This window comes from Acomys russatus, chromosome X (genome assembly GCF_903995435.1).
Source record: "Acomys russatus chromosome X, mAcoRus1.1, whole genome shotgun sequence".
NCBI lineage: Eukaryota > Metazoa > Chordata > Mammalia > Rodentia > Muridae > Acomys > Acomys russatus.
Genome location: NC_067169.1, coordinates 72,415,752 through 72,433,848, shown reverse-complemented (window position 1 = coordinate 72,433,848; position 18,097 = coordinate 72,415,752). Strand labels below are relative to the sequence as shown.

Here is an 18,097-nt window from a genome sequence, read left to right as displayed (position 1 = left end):
TTAGGAACCTTTGAAAGGTATTAGAGATCGGACGGGAGCTTACTGAGCTCTCAGCCATGTGAAGCTACCACATAAAGCAGACGTAGATAACCACAAGAGGACCCTCACCAGAACCTAGTCATAAAGTCATCATGATCCTGGATTTCCACCCTCCAGAGCTACGTAAAATAAATTCTGTTGTGTGTAAGCCATCCAGTCTATGATGCTGACGATAATACACATACTCTACCCACTAAAGGAAATGTTTTTCCTCACTCTATCACTATTTGTTAAAAAACAGCCTCCATACTTTTCAATGAGCTTTTTATCCCCATCTTCCCATGAAGTCATCCTTACTATTCCATTTAAAGTGAAATTCATCTGTGTTCCCAAACACCTTTACCCTTATATCTGTACTTACCACCCTGCATCCTGCATCATACGTTCATAAAATCATATTCTCCAACTCTGTGTACACAACAGGCAAGAATTGCTTACCTCAGGCCTAATAATGCTTGCTTACCCTCGTGCTGAGATGGGCTTCTCTAAAGCATTTACTACACTAATTAATTATTGAACAAGAAGAATTTCAAAGGTAGAACTCTTTCAACTGAGTTCCTTGACTAAGAAAGTCTTCAGTAGCAATAAAACTAACCATGCATGCCTACATATTTGATGCTTAGGACAACACCCAGCAAATCTGACCCCACAATTCTTCCTGCTCTAGGACCCAGATCAAATATACCATCTGAAAAGGCTCTCCTGTCTCTATTGAGCACAGTATGTGGCACTCCAAACAGCACTCTGCTCATACCAATTATTGCACCTATCCCTCTTTTCTCAATAGCCCATGACCTTCTCAAGAGTGAGACCTGCTTGAAACTGTACTTATGCCCTCTGCATGATGCCTCATATATAGCAAATAGAAGATGTGCATGGAATGATTATATATTGTAACATACATTTATAATAAGCACAACAGTTAGTATGACTGTGCATGCTGCTGAATGTAATTGTAGGTTGAAGGTGAAGGAATTGATCATGGCATCTTTAAGCAGGTAAAAACAGTTTAACGCTTATATAAAGAAATGGATGGAAAGCACTCAGAATTCACAAGAAAAGAACAAAAAGAGAAGAGGTTGAAGCAAATAGGTGGGATGATGTAGTGTATGGTTTCAATTAAACAAAAGGAAAAACAGAAAAGAATGATAATTAGAATTAAATGCTTAATATGATACTCAAATACAAAATACCCTTGGTTGTAGTGAGTTGAGTACAATGTAGTCAACGACTTTCCTTGGTCAAATAGTAAATCTAACCTTGATTCAACTGGAATGGAATAGAAATCATAAAGGTCAGTCAGTAACTAATAATAAAGAAATACAATCTTGTGATAAGTGAGGCAAGGGTAAACCTCAACTTAAAAAGGTGAACTTGATAAGTACCATGTGAGGGAACAGTTGATTCTCATTTTTCTTGCAAAGGATATTAATATGATCACTCTCATAAAATACTTTCCTTTTTAATCTTTGTTTAGTCAAATCAAACCACAGCCTGGAGATGGCCCTCAGCTTACCAAGGTATAGTCTCCAACTGACATGTCAATGTCGGTAGAAACGTTTGGTATCAGCTACATGCTGATACATGTATTTTGGGGGGGAATGCTATTGCCTGAACTGTTGTGGAGGAATAACTAGGACTTCAGAAGTTACCAAGTTGAGAAGCAGCAGGTACCAGGAAAGTCTATGTCACAACGTATAAGCTACACACAGATCACCAGGTGTGGTGGCACACACAGGTAATCACAGCACTCACGAAGCTGAAGCAGGAAGATTGTGAGTTCAAGGCAAGCCTGAGCTCCATAGGAAGCCCACATCTCATAAATAAGAGCCACATAGATGAGGAGTTAAATATAAGGAGCATCAAGAGCTGGCAATGTCTCAAGGAATAAGCAAAATGAAAATCACCTTTTAAACTCATTAGGAAGAGAACACACGCTTTCCTTAGTTGTCAGCAATGTGGTAAGTGAAAAGAAGTGCAATTCATAACAGAAAGTTGATAAAAAGTCAGTCCAGCAGGTTTTTATTCACAGAAAGGAAGAAGATAAAAATACAAGTCATGAGGGCCAATGACATAAATGATGCTTCCTTGAAAACAGGGATGATCGCCTCTATCAATACAGGGCAGAAGACACAATGGGAAAAAGAAAATATCTGAGTACCAACAAGAGTTTTTCCACACTAGATACAGAAAAAGTCAGAAGATCTAAAGCCAGGTCCTCCATCAGGAACAATCTATCTCAACCTTGACATTTTGCATTGAGTACTTCTTTGTGTAGGTGGCATGTCCTACGAATTGTAGGACACAAAGCATCATTGTGGTCTCTACACACTATAAATTCTAAACTTTAAAAATTCTTCCAGAAATTAGTAAATGTTTCCTGGGAATTAAAACTGTCCCACCCAAAGAACCACTGACCTAAAATGGGGTGGGGGGAGGAGTAAGCTTTTAGAGACAGGGGAATCCTATGTCTCTTCTTATATGCTTGTCATTAACACAAAGTTATCAGGGTTTAATGAAGTCAAACTAAAAGGAGAAGAACAGCAACTAAGATGGTGTGTAGTTTAAATTGTGCCCCTCCTCCATCTGAACGCTTGGTGGCACTGCTTAGGGATGTTTCAGAGGTATGGCTTTGATGGAGGAAGTCACTGGGGATGGTCTTAGTTTGTTCTCTCTGCTTTCTGCTTGCATTTGACGATATGAGCTCCCAGATTCCAGCTTCAGACTACTCGCATGCTGTTTGCAGCCATATCTTCCTGCCATCATGGACCTTACCTTCCTAGAACCAGAAGCCCAAGTAAACTCTTTATTCTGTCAGGTGCCCTGGGCAAAGCCAGGGAAAAGTAACTAATATATATGGATTTTGAAGAATGGGAAAAAATGAAAAATAGGAATTTAATAAAAATTCTTCATCTGCTAAATCAGTACCCCTCTCATCATGTCTATCTTTTCCTTTCAAGTATGGTAAAAAGTTCTATGAAAAGAACCAACATGGAAATTTTAGCTCATTTACATTTGTGAGTATCAATTACCATAGGGTTCCATAAAATGCATAAATATTATGTCTTACTAATTTTTAATAGTGATTATAAGTGTGAAGTAGCTTGAGTGCAGGCTCTAGGCATACAGTGAACTATTCATGATATAATATACCTATTATAGTTTTTAAAATTAAAGGCACTCTTTTTCTTTTGGTAGGTATGATGCTTAAAGCTGAGGGAAGTAGAACCCAAACTACATTATGCACTCTCATATTAGCTGGCATTTGAGCCTACAGTTAAGGCCTCTATTACTAGGCACACACCAATGCTAAAATAGTTTGTTACAACACTTTCTGCAGACTAATTAGAAAAAGATTGCACTTGGCTGACTATACCACACTTTTATAGCAGCCAATCTTTAGGCAAAGCAGACACAGGAAACAGCAGGACAAGGTAGGTGGTTCTTGGCACTTCCCTAATCAAGAAACAATGCGTATCGTGTACTTGTGTAACAGAAGAGGGCATTAGTTTTCCAAAGCAGTTTTGCCTCACAAAAAAGTTCACAAACAAACAGAGAATGGGAAGGGGAGGAAAGAGGGAGGAATGCAATAAGACTTGCCATGTATTCTGTTCGAAAACACTAATGTACAAATGGGGAAAAGGAAAGGGAATGTATCACCATCAGTGAGAGTAGTAAAGCACAGCAAGCCTCGAGGTGACTCAGAAATTATGTAATAAAGGTCAAACGACCCAGACTGCTATTTTTAAGAACTGCGTCCATGTAGCCTTAAAATCCACAGCCACAACAGCCCTTCTGTGCCCATGGCATTTTTGCAAATGGTCACATATCTTCCCCTCTATTTTATGGCAGCAATTCAAAGAATTTTAACTTGGAATATTTCAGTAACATTGAAACAAACAGCCCTGAACTCTGCCTTCTAAATTATACATAAGCATAGTGAAAATGTAGGCCAGGTTTAAAACCTCACCAGTCAACAGGACTTCTGGGTCTTCTGGTTAATTTAGAGCAACCCTGAGACGTAGGCTCTTAGGCAGTATAGAAAATGATGGGTTAAAACATAGATTTTCATAATCACAGTGTTCCTAAAGCCACGTTCTCTGTTGCAGATTCTCAGGTAAGGTACTTAGCTGTTCTGATTCTTTCTTCTTATCTATAAACTGATGTCTGTCAGGATAAAATGTGTTAATATTCAGAGGGAGACAATCCACCATCAATCCTTGAACATCCTTGTGCATTACTGCTGGTTAGGTCAAGACTGAAAGGTGCTGCTGGGATTGTATACAGGCTATTTCCCAGGGCTTTGTTTGTAGCGAGTAATTTACAGAATGAAGTAACATCTTCCAATCCTAGCCAAGACCAGGTTGTGTGTCTGTCACTATTAGCATGACAAACCCCTCAAGCTCAGAGTTCCTCTACCACATTACAAATAAATACCTGTACCCACCACCCAAGACTGCAATGTGGAACAAAGATTATGGTGAACCTGAGTATTATGCTGGCATGTTGCTATTACTTTTCCAATGATATTATTCTTTGTCTCTGACGTAGAAGTCTTAGGCACCCTGTGAAATGACAGTGGGTACACAGTATAAAATACCACAATTTGTATTATTCTCAAAGATTTATTTTTAATTATATGCGTGGGGGAGCATGTGCACATGAACTAAGTGCTCAGAGAGGCCAGGAGAGGGCGTTTAGTTTGAGTTGGCATTACCGGCAATTGTGAGCCACCTGACATAGATGTTAGGCACAAAACTTGGGTCCTCTGCAAGATCAGTGTTCCTAACTGAAATGTCATTTCCCCAGCCTTCTTTGTGTGATTCTTCACAAATGCATGCAATAAACCCAGAAAAGCAACCAGATATATGATATTCAGTATCACTGAATTATCTCTGGGTAGCCTGACTACACCGAACAACATAAATGACTCAATGCCCAGAATGTCCTAGAATGCAGGTAACACTCTCTAAATGGAAATGTATGGATCAAACAGTGTTGCTACAGTCTTCACTGGACTAGAATAACTCAGATTCCAGAAATTAAACAAAAAAAAAAAAATAAAGTTAGGTGGGATACCCAGTTTTTAATATTCAGCCTAAACAATTGCCTTTCATAATTCCCACTTTTAATCTAACTAAGCTCTCATGTATTTGTGTTAAGTCAGATTCATTGCAACTCTTAATAATCTTTGACCCTTAATATGTGGAAGTTGAATGAAGCCCAGGCAGATCATCTATTTCTACTTCTTTACTGTAAAAAAAAAAAAAAAAAAAAAAAAAAAAAAAAAACAAAACAAACTGGCAGCTAGAAAGATTAATAAATGATGTGCCCGTAACTACATTTTCAAGTTAGTTCATTTCTAGGAAATCTCCTCAAGTAGGCAGAAACGAGCTCTTTTAATTAGTAGGATGGCATACATACCCTAGTTAACCCATTCCAACTCTGAATAGCATAAGAAGTACTTTTAGAACCTTGAAAACTCATACTGGTGTGCTAAGATTAAAAAAAAAAAAAGTAGTTTCCCTGACAACTTAGTGGTGACGGGTATGAATGGGAAATACTGCTACATAAATATTTGACACATTCAACAACTTATTTAATGACAATTCTTCTACACTGATAGTCTCAAAAAATGAATAAACATAAGGGATAAAACCTTCAGCATTAAAAACATTCAAGTAGTAACAGATTCTTTCAAGGCATGGAGGGAGTTAAAAGCCAGGATCTACAATGTAATACAATAACATACCTTGATCCATAATTAGCTGGAACAAAACTGAAAAGACAAGTGTGGAAAACTAGTCTTAAAGCCCCGTAAAGTCCCTACTTTCAGTTATGACTAAACCCACATTTCATTTGATATAGATATACCACTACTTAAAATTAAGGATGTAGTCTCAGGCCAGCTCAGCGTATATAAAAATGGAGGGTTTGGAGCTCACAAAAATTCACAAGAACATCTGAAAACAGATAAAGCAGGTTGAACTGCACAAGTGTAAGAATTTAGAGATCACAGAACATAAGTATATCCTGCTTTAGTAAAACAAATACGTGAAAAATCTGAGAGATTCAACGTTGATAAAATCCAGGCCTTTTTTTTCCTTAGCATCGTAAGCTTGCTCTTCCATTTATAGACCATTAGCTATTCAACCAAAGGAGCAGAAATGTAAGCTACTGTAGTGCCAAGGACAAACAATCTGTGATGGCAACCTAAGAAAGGTTTATTTCACTCACAAATGTTTTATATACACACTGACTCTTCTGGAAAACATTGATTTCATAATATCACTGCCAATCCAATCTTAACATTCTGTATACATTCAAGTTTACAGTATAAAGTTCAAAAAGGTACAGCCTTATCCATATAATCAGTGACTATATAAAACTATTTGGAAAAATGACAAGAAAATCACTGGGAGGAGTACAGAAAGGGCAGAGCCTTAGTTTAACTGTGAGTCTAGGCACTCAAAGAAACAATCAACCACATTTAAGGATTTCAAAATTCAAAACCAAAAGCAGTCAGGTATAGGACAATACATTACATGCATACACACATAGTATTCTTGTGTGTGTCATTCAAAGTGAATGACAAATGAAATATGCCTATTCTAGAAGGCTGGAGGCGTGGCTCAGAAGTTAAGACAATTTACTGGTCTTCCAGGGAACACAAGTTTGGTTCTTAGTACATCTGGCAACAAACAAGTGCCTATAGCTCCATCTCCAGGGATTCCTTACACTTGTGAGAACATAAAAACATACAACTCTGGATAATTAAAAATAACATATAATTTTTAAAACCCTATTCTAAATAAGAAGACATTCAGCTATGCCCTATGCTTCCTGAATTTCCTGCCAGATACAAAAATGATATGTATCACCTAACCTATATAAGATGATTGTGTAAAGTAGAAAAATACTCCAAGAAGACAGAGTCTTGGGTCTGGCCTATGTTGGCAAATGATATGATCTCCATAGTCTGATGCCCCTTTGTAGGGCCAAACTCTACATAATGACATTGCTCTATTATACAACATGTTATTAAAGGTCAAAATATAAATGCACAGTATCTGCATATAGAACCTTCCTAAATAGCACCAGCCAGCTTAATGTTCTATTAAACATTTCAGATTTTACCAATGATTAATTTCAAAGCACATAAAACAATACTTCCACAACTTTCCTTCCCTTAAGCAAAACAAAAGAAGAAAATGCCAGCTGTCTATGGAGCCCCAACAATTATCACTCATGTATGTCTTTAGAGGAAAATAACCCACTTGACTGGATCAGTAACTGCTCAGCCAAGAAGGTAAAAGGAGACAAGAGATTACTAGACTAAAGTTATTTAAGTCCACAAAGTTAGAGTACACACTATGCCTTTCAGCATGGTAGCAGAACTAAATAGGTATCGAAAGAGTACTCCTTACACAATTTCTTAAAATAATCTGTGGGGAGTATAGGTCATTTGCTAAAGTTGATTTCTCATATCTATTGACTCCACCCATCTCCAGATTCATGATCCTTAATATAACCTGGTTTTCAAGTATAACCCCTAATATCTAAATTAAAAATATGGTAATTAAGAGCTTCTGGCTGAGATTCACTTACCCATTAAATTAGACTCACATCTAGAGTACGTCAGTGTGGCTAAATAACAAAAAAAGCTATCTGTAATGCCAAATTGGTATTTATTTGGTAATAAAAATGCAGGAAACCTAAGCATGTTATTATGTACGTGCACATATATCAAGGAATTCCATCATTTATATAAATAGAACTCAAAAATATTTTCTGGTAAAGTTTCTTTTTTTTAATTTTTATTATTAATTTATTCTTGTTACATCTCAATGGTTATCCCATCCCTTGTATCCTCCCATTCCTCCTCCCCCCATTTTCCCCTTATTCCCCTCCCCTATGACTGTTCCTGAGGGGGATTACCTCCCCCTGTATATGCTTGTAGGGTATCAAGTCTCTTCTTGGCAACCTGCTATCCTTCCTCTGAGTGCCACCAGGTCTCCCCCTCCAGGGGATATGATCAAATGTGAGGCACCAGAGTACATGAGAAAGAATATTTTCATATTTGCTCAAGTATCTATAGCCCTTCTCAGGCAGAAAAATTCTTCCACATAAACTCCACTTCACTTTACAAGTTACAAAATGAAGAAAGTGAAGTCAGAAATCTAAATTTGGTCTATTTTCTATGGTACAGAGTAGCTATTTCAAACAGTCCTTTTTTTTAAGTAAAATTTTTTTTTATTTCAAGACATGTTTTCTCTGTGTAGCCTTGGAATGTGTCCTGGACTCACTTTGTGGACCCAGCTGGCCTCAAACTCACAGCAATCCACCTGCCTCTGCTTCCTTACATGCTTGTACAGATAACTCTTGTAGATAATTTTAAAGGATTATAGACAAATATGAACTTAAGTTAGATTGATATTTATGTGAATTAACTTTAAACACAATTTTAACTTTATTTAAAGCTATATTTATCTAAGGAGTTTGGTGGCATGTATATTAATTATACACACATTAGATTAAAAGTTTAATTGTTGTTTAGGTAATTGAGAATGCTTGATTATGGGTTAAACATTAGATGATATAGAAGAATGCATTAGTTTTTTAAAGACATGACAATGGCATAGTGATTGTTTTCAAGAAGTCAGGTATTTTCAGAGATGCATGCTGAAGTCTGTGGAAGTAAAATGGCATAATATCTAAATTTAGTGTCAACTAAAATCCTCTAGCAAGGGACAAACAAAGGACAGATAAGGGAAATTTATAAATTCTAGAGAACTAACTACTCTGTCTGGGTAATAGATAAGTGGAAACTCATCATATTTTATTTTCATTTTTCGTATTTTTGAAATGTTTTAAAACATTTCAACTTGATTTAACTTTTATCTTGATAAAGGGACCAAGAAATTAGGAGTACACTAAAAATTCCTCAAAATGTTGAATGGACATTTACCATAATACGTCTATAGACAACTATCACAACAGACAACTTTTTTTAAAAAAAGGTTGTGAGCTGAGGAGGTAGCTCAGGCAATATAGTGTTTATCTACCATGTATGATGCCACAGCCTTTATCCTCAATGTCTCATAAATAGAGCATGGTGGCACATGCCAGTAATCCTATTCAGGAGGCAGAGGCAGGAGGATCAGAAGTTCAGAGTTACCCTCAACTACATAGAGTTTGAGGCCAGCGTGAGTTACATGATATATGATTATATTGGGTTATATGATATGTCTCAAAAATAAAGGACTGTAGCTAGGCACTGTGGCATACACCTTTAATCCCAGCATGTAAGGAAGCAGAGGCAGGTGGATTGCTGTGAGTTTGAGGCCAGCTGGGTCCACAAAGTGAGTCCAGGACACATTCCAAGGCTACACAGAGAAAACATGTCTTGAAATAAAAAAAAAATTTACTTTAAAAAAAGGACTGTAATCAAAGTTCTGTTCTCCTCAGGTAAGCATTCAAAATACTAGTGACTGAGTCAATGGCCATTTCTGATTAATTTCTTCCTAATACTATGTTTGAGTTGCACTTAGGTTGTCAGATTCAATTAGAAGGGTCTCACTTCTGAGAAGCACCACCTTATGGAGAACAAACAACAAAAATGGGCAGCCAGTTTACTAATCTATTTTTGGTAGCAATGTAGCGTGCTCTTCCCAGAGCAATGGAATAAAATCTTCACTAAACCAAAGACAGTACACATGGATATAAGTTTAAAATTGTGTTTTCTACACTCTTTCACAAGGAAGGCAACAATTTCTTCTTCCCCAGGCTACCTCACACAAAACAAGTATCCCAATTCAGTTAAGATTCTAATTAAAACTATAGTCAAAGATATCATTTGATAGTAAATCAGATTCAGCCTGATCAGGTAATAAACTTTAACTTAGAATGTATTTCTTTCTATTCCTGTGCTTACAATAAACACCATGTGAAAATGTATGTCAACCTTTACATGGACCAATTATGAGCTGTCTTCTACAATGGGTATCTCGCATATGAGGCCAAGTTAGGTTGCAAGATTACAGCAATGTTTTTAGGTCACTTATCCATTGTCATAGCAGATTTTTGCCTCCAATAATGAAGCACATAGCCTAAATCTGGCAGAAGGAACTGGGAGTGAGGGAAATCTGAGCTTCAATAACAACCATTTCAGTGCTAAGGCTACCCTCATATAAAATTAGCATATATACTATTTTCAGAGCACCCTGGTATTTACAGTGTTGTTTGACATCAGGTTAGAAATGAGTAATATTTCACTGCTATGACATGTTGCTACTGACAAAGTTCTCAGTACTTACAATGAAGTCTAAAGGGTTATAATTATAAATTGTTCAAAAAGGAACAAAAGAAGAGTTTGAATAACACTTTACTTTTAAGAGTCCCTGAAGCATAATGACTCAGTGCTATAGATAACTTCTACAATAGAGATGATAGCTTTTAAACTTATCTCTACGTCAGTCCCCAAAACACCCGAATAACTCAGTTTCCTTATTTGTACAACATCATTAAGCTCCCTGACAAGACAGAATGACATACATATCTACTGAATTTTTTAACAAACGTTTTAAATGCCTGAAATTGATCAGTTCAAATGAAAATGGGAGATATGTTCTTTAAAAATTTAGAGTGTGGGCTGGAGAGATGGCTCAGTGGTTAAAAGTACTTATTGCTCTTGCAAGGACCTCAGTTTGTTTCCCAGCACACACATGGTGGCTTCAAAACCATGGGAAAGTCCAGTTCCAGAGGACTTGATACTCTCTTCTGACCCATATACTCACCAGAAACACATGTCATGCACACATATACATGTAAACAAAATCATTCAGACACATAAAATAAATCTAAAATTAAATAATAGTAAAAATAGTGAACAAAAGTTAAGCACACAACTACAATTACTCAAGTAAAAGAATGATTAGCAAAAGGACAGAAAGTATAATGCTTCAAAGACAAAGGAAATTGAGGAAGAGTACAAAGAATCAGTCAACACAAACTTAGTTATACCATTTTATACAATAACAAATTTGGGATTTCAAATTGCAACTCCAACATGAAATTCAATAGCCAGAACCACTTTTGTTTTTGTTTTTGTTTTTGTTTTTTCAAAAATGGGGATTAAAGCCCAGGTCTTCATGAATGCCAGGCAAAGACTCTACCATGGAGCTATGCTACAATTCCATAACCACATTTGGCTCAGGTGATATAAGGGCTTAACAGTAATGTATATTTCTATAACAGATTTTTCTAAGTATATTCTTAATGTTTACTGAACTTTATCGAAGCCACCTTGCCTGGCAAATCAGACAGGCAAGGCGGTGTGCTTTTGTAGTCCCAGCTACTGACCTGTGACAGGAGGATCACCTGGTCAGGAGTTAAAATATAGCCTGGGCAACACCGTCAAAAATCAAACAAGCATTTTGGGCATGAAGCCATATCTCTGACTGGCAGACATTAATAAGAGCTCAAATTTCTGATATTAGTGCTCACCAGAGATCACAAGCAAATAAAAGACAGAAAAAAAAACACTGGAACTCAGAGCTTTTAACTCTACAGTCCATATTGTTTTAAGATTAATCTGCAGTCTCCTCATAATAACAGCAAACTCTTACTTGGCTCACCCATGTCAGTACCATCTCACTGCATGTGAATTCTGGCTTTGACATCAGAAGAATCTAAACAAACAATGGGAGGAGGTGAGTTTCTCACAATCTTAAAGAGGTTGTCTGAATTTCTAACTCAGAAAATATATAGGAACCAGACATATAGGCTCAGGCCATAATCCATTTATTTGGGATGTGGAAGGAAACAGGATCACATATTGGCCAGCTTCAGGAGCTACATAGTGAACTTAAGATCAGACAAGGGTCTCAAAGCAAAGCCAAATAGATATAGAAGAATAGACAGGAATGTTCATTTGATAATATACACATGTACACACTAACAAAAGTTATAGCTCATAAAAAATTACAGTTAGGGTCTGGTGATGCTACCCAGTTGGTAGAGTGCTTGCCTAGCATATATAAGGCCTGGGTTCAGTCCTCAGCACCACATAAACCACATACAGCATGCAAGCATGTAATGTCAACATTAGAAGTAGAGATTGAGGATAAGAAGTTCAAGAGCATCCCGAACTACATAGGGAGCTCAAGGCCAGCCTGGAGTAAATGAAACCCCATCTCAAAAAGCAAAAAATTTAAAGCAGTGATTCTCAACCTGTGGGTTGTGACCTGTTTGGATTCAATTGACCCTTTCTCAGAAGTCAGAAATCAGATTATCCTACAGATACTTGCATTATGATTCAGAACCGTGGCAAAATCACAGTTATGAAGTAGCAACAAAATAATTTTATGGTTGGGGGGTCACCACAACATGAGGAACTGTATTATAAAGGATCACAGCATTAGAAAGGTTAAGAACCACTGGTTCAAAGAAAGGAAGAGAAAGCTTCCTTTCATTAAAGATTTGGTGAGAAGACTGAGGGTAGTGTTCGGAAGGAGAGAAAATGGGAATGACAGGTATAAAGAAATTCAGATGTATGGAGTACATGAGCAGCAACAGGAGTCCAGGACTGGAAATGGCAAACTCAGCCATGCTGACTGGCCTTCTTCCGTCTATTCCAGCATCTCTTTTTAGGAAATTCTCCACTGTTCTCAATTTCCCACTGTCCCAATCAGACAACTCTCTTATTTTAATCTCTCCAACAACTTACTCTGACTTTCAGGAAGGAAAAGAGGTTGATATTCCAATGTGACAAACAAAGGTCTACTGTGACCTGGAGCCTTTTTGGCCAGTTCGAATAGTAAATACAACTTTGTTCCTGCTTTTTGTTTCAGCCATTTGTATCTAGTTGAACATTATCAGCATATTTCTAGATCTACGTATCTTTGTATATGGTACCATTTTAACCTAGAGTCATCTTTACATCGTCTTCTTCATTCAAAAGCCTATTCAAGCCTTTATGCACATGCTTTCTACTATAAGCCTTTCTTCATCCAAGAATCCAATTTGGTGCTAGACAGAGAGTTCAGCATTTAAGAGCACTGGCTGCTCCTTCAGAGGACCCAGGCTTAATTCTCAGCCCCCATATAAAAGCTTACAAATGTCTGTAACTGCAGTTCCAAGGGATTGGATGCTCTCTTTTGACTTCCATAGGCACTAGACATACACATGGTGCACAGTGCACATGCATGGAGGCAAAATACCCATGCAAATGAAACAAAATAAATGCATAAAGATATATTTTTAAAAATCCAATTTGGCTGGGCAGTGGCAGAACATACATTTAATCCCAGCACATGGGAGGCTGAGACAGGCAGATCTCTGAGTTTGAGGCCAGTCTGCCCTACATAGTTCCAGGACAGCCAGGACTACACATAGAAACCCTGTCTTGAAAAAATCATTTTTAAAAATCCAATTTGATTTAAATGCCCCTTTTTGGCATTTTTATAACACTTTCACATAATTAACTCCCCTCTCTGTTTCACTGGACTAGGATAATTTTTTTATTTTGAGGTAAGGCCACACTTTATAGCCTAGTCTGGCTTCAAATGTGAGATGTTTCTACTTCAGGAGTGTTGAGGGGATAACGATTGGGATATAGTCTGAATAAATTATAATAAAGAAAGAAAGAAAAGACGTTTAAAAATAAAAGAGTACTAGGAATACAGTTATGCATCCTTACACCTGGCCTGACTTTGAGCACCTTCATTTCACCAAACTTGGAAGTCATGTTCAGTACTTGGTAAACATCGTGTGTACATAAAAATGGTCAGAATTTATTATCTAAAATCAAAGCATAATACATCCAATTGTAAATAAATGGCCAAACACTGATTTATACAATAACCAAAATATTCAGGTGCTATTATAAGTTACTAACTGAAATTCATTGTCTTAAAAAAGCAACAGCTTCAGAAAGTATACAGACAGGAAAACAAAATGCAAAAATATCAGTTTTGTCAGGCTAGTCTATATCTACCATTTTATGATGGAAGATAGAGGTGTTAGGGTCATTTTAACAATATCCCCCATCATTCTCACTCTATTGTTTAGTGGTGTGTGTGTGTGTGTGTGTGTGTATACATGTATGTGTATGTATATACATGTTTGTGTGTGTTTGTGTGTGTGTAAACGTGTGTTCGCCTATGTTTGAAGAGCCAAAGGTCAATCTTGGAGAGGCCATTCATCAGAAGGTACTTCCTTTTTTTTTTTTTTTTTTTTTTTTTTTTTGAGAAAGATTCTTTCTAAAGAATCTGGGACCCCTTTGGTTGGTTAGACTAGACTGGCTGCCCTGTATTTCCCCTGGGATCTCCCTGTCTCCTGCTACCCCTATCACTGTGATTACAAATGTATGCCACCAGGCCAGGCTTTATATGAGATTGCCGATCATCAAACTCAGATCCTCATGTTTGTATGCAATCACTTTACTAAGTGAACTACCTCTGTGGCACCAGCACTGGTTTCTCTTAAAGATTAAATCCTTGATTTAAATATGTGAACTACAAGATGGAGCTTCTTCCCAACACTTTTCTAGGGCACTTTCTCTCCTATTAGGTTAACAAAATACAATCCATGTTAGATATTGAATTACTAATTAATCTAAGTGCCATGCTGTTTAATAGCATGCTACAATCTGAGCCTAACCAGAAAGTTATATAAACTAAATGAATACAATTACACCACTAGTCTTATGGTTTAAGAAACCACGAGACTCCAGTGACTGGGTTAAATTTTTTAATGTGTCAGAAACTTCCATTACAGCTGAACAGCATATAGATAGCATATTTCTCAATTTCTTTTTATCCCTGGCAGAGTTTCCTTGTATGGCTCCTCCTTGTCCCCAGTTTTCTTTCCCTTCTCCCTCCATCAGAGTCTTTTCCTTTGCTGGTTTTGAACTACAATGGTTCTTTTTCTTTCTACAGGTTCATGGATGCTTGTAAGAAACTAACAAAGGGCATAAAACCCAGAAAAAAATGAAAATACATCCAATTTTTTTCATATAATTTGAAGAGTTTTGAACCCCTAACAACATAATAATCCAAATAATTTATATTGCCATACCGCCATTTTGTAACCACACACAATTCCTTTATGTACACTCACAATTAGGAATTATACTGAAACATAGTACATAGCATCAATGTTTTTTAAAATTTAGTCTAAGGTCTTATCATACTCACAGAACTTTACTTTAAGAACCCCAGGTGAACTCTTTCCCTAAAACATTTATCAAATCTTATTGTTTGGTAAAACTGTTTGCATTAAAATGCACCATACTACATTCCTTCCCCTTTTTATTAGCTGTGACACATCGGCTTGTAAAATCCATACATATAGAAATTATTCTCAAAAATTATACTTGAGAAGAAAAACAGAAAATTCAAGTAGGTATGACACTCTGGGTTCCAATATGTGATCTACTGTATCAAGCTATGTTCACTATGGAACACTGAAGTAGGCTAGGAACTGAAAGTGATACTATCTCATAGTTATCTAGTTACCTTGTCGAATCAAGGAAAACATAAAAGATGAAATAAAGCAAACAGCCCAAGAGTAGGAAGAATATTACCAAGGTGTTAATACTAATAGAGATAAGTGCTTTTCCTTTAGTATCCTTAAAAGTGGAATATTCTTGGTAGATGTATAAAATTATTTATGGAAATATTCCTTATTATTTTTAATTAAACTTTTCATTGCTGATCAGAGTTTATACTTGGGTCAAAGAGAAGTAAAAAGAAAAACAGAAGGTAGATCACTATTTTACCACACAAACTAATAAATTTCAAAGTCACATTATCAAAACTTTGACTACTTGGCTGAGTATTGTGGCTCATGCACTCAGGAGGCGTTGGTAGGAATATCTCTGTGAGTTTGAGGTCATCCTGGTCTCTCTGTAGCAAATTCCTTAACAGAAAGACCCTGTCTCAAAAAGAAAGAACGAGAAAGAAAACCAAAAATTCTTTAAATGCATTCAACTCTGGTAATACACTCAGAACTGTTTTCCCAAATTCATAATGGTGCAGACCCTCTTTATAACTGTGAAAGATACTGCAGCAATTCAAAAAAGCTGTGACTCAGTTTCTTTATTTCTAAATGCTGGGGTAGTACGATACATGAGGCAAGAAATTTCTAGATTTGTCACGGGTTTGTATGAAATTGATGAGATTTTGAATTTGTTATATTAATCTAGGCCAAGTCCTTTCCCACATAATGGAAGACTTCATATGTCCTAATGTTTGAGCCCTGTTTTCTCGTATGGACAGTCCCTAATCGGGAGGCAAACAGGAGCCAAAAGAGAAGTGCAAGTCCAGACCAAATGGCCAGATACCACAGGAAATGGTTTGAGTTGCATGTCACAGTCTCACCCTCTCTTCTGTTATAATCACGTTGTTGCTTACAACTGGAATGTAGACGTGCAACATGTGGCTTGTGCTTGGAATGTTAACTAGGAATCTTCTGTTCAAAAGGCTCATGAGAGGCAGAAAACTTTATTTGCTGAATCTATACAGGAAACCCCTTTCTCCCCATTCCACTGAAATTAGAAAGTTTACAAAAAGAGGAACCACTTTAACTGATGAGTTGAAGAAACCCCAGTATTTCCCAACTAAATACCAGGCCCCATAGATTTCTTGTATCTAGGCAGGAAATGAACTACTACTACTACTGATCTACACTGTCGGGACTGTGAGACATGTAAGGGGTACATAACTGCTTTTGAGCATTCTCAGCCAAGTGGAAACACTGGGTCGGGATGGTTGAGAGGACTTCACTCAGCCTCCTCCAACTCCCAAGCTCCCCTCAAGCCCCACACTTCCAAAGAAATGTTTCTTAGGCGAGCACATGGGAGGGGGCAAACGCATGCAGCCGCTTCTTCCTTGGCAAAGTGGAAGGACCAGGGAACCTATGCCATGCTTGTCCTGAAGAGTGGTTTCCAACGTGTTTGAAACCCAGAGGAGGGAGCTTCCCCTGCCCTGGACCCCAAGTGTTAAGAGGACAAAACAGCAACTGACAAGAGGTGGGAGGGAAATGGAATCCCGCAAAGAAGGTTCGCGCCCACAAGTTAGACAAACAGCCCTACCCAGTACTCTATAACTCTATGCCCAGTGTCCCCAAGTCGGGGTGGGGCCTTTCTCCTCAGCGAGCTGACAAGAGAGAGGGCCGGGTTAAGTAGAGAAGGGGTGCTCTTCCGCCCCCACGCCGTCGCCTTCTCCGAGTTGCGCGCGGCGAGATCGCGATTGCCGCTGGGAGGGGGTCCCTGGTCCCCAGCATATTCCAAGGCTGGACGACAGGGTCTCTAGGGTTCCCGAGGCTAGCGGTGGTTGCAGGAAGACTTACCAATTTGGGTTTGTTTTTCGTCTCCTCTTCGTTGGCGGCCCGGTTCCCCGCGCCCCGCTTGTTGCTCCGGCCCACGCCGGGATCCTCGCCACCTCCTCCAGCTCCGGACGCCGCCGCCCCGAGCTGCTCCATCTTTCTCTGGCCCTGTCACCTGCCTCCCTGGAACCCCACGTCTCCTCAAGGGCAAAAGCCCCTCGGAGCGCTTCGGATGTCCCGCGTCCACGAACAGAGAGGGTTGCCCGCCAAGCGCTGCTCCCAGGCCACCCGGTCTCCCCAGTCGCAGGCAATCTCGACGCAACCACGCTGGTGCCACCACTCAGCGCTGGGGCAAGCCCTGCCCCTAAGCAGCTGTAATCACCACGGTCGCCTCCGCCCTCAAGGCGGTGTTTAGGGTGGAGGAAAAGTAGGTGCCTGTCTCTTTAAGACGGCCTCAACACACGTGATTCATCAAAGTGTTTGCTGTCGGTCGCCAGAGCAGGAGCCTAAAGCCGCTTCCTACTCCTGGGGCTAAGCCGGCTGGGCTACTGAGCATGCCCGGAGCGGCAACTGGAGCCTGCCAGAGGACGTTCTGCTGTGGTTAAGCACTGATCTCACTTCCTAGTATAGCCTAGCACCAAATGGAAGGGAACTAGCCTAGATGGAAAAAGGAAAGCCCATTTTAGAGATAGGGAAACTGAGTGAGAAGGACTTTCATGTACATTTTACT

At 38.5% G+C, this 18,097-nt stretch overlaps 1 protein-coding gene across 3 annotated transcripts in view; it reads right to left on the bottom strand.

Annotated features, from left to right (window-relative positions):
- Diaph2 (diaphanous related formin 2) overlaps positions 1–17,871 on the bottom strand; it is a 730,565-nt gene extending 712,694 nt beyond the window's left edge. For all 3 annotated transcript variants that reach the window (XM_051142209.1, XM_051142210.1, XM_051142211.1), the window contains exon 1: positions 17,392–17,871. In XM_051142209.1, the coding sequence (XP_050998166.1) occupies positions 17,392–17,523 (132 nt within the window). In that variant the 5' untranslated portion in view covers positions 17,524–17,871. The remainder of the gene's footprint in view (positions 1–17,391) is intronic.
- Positions 17,872–18,097: the final 226 nt, after the last annotated feature.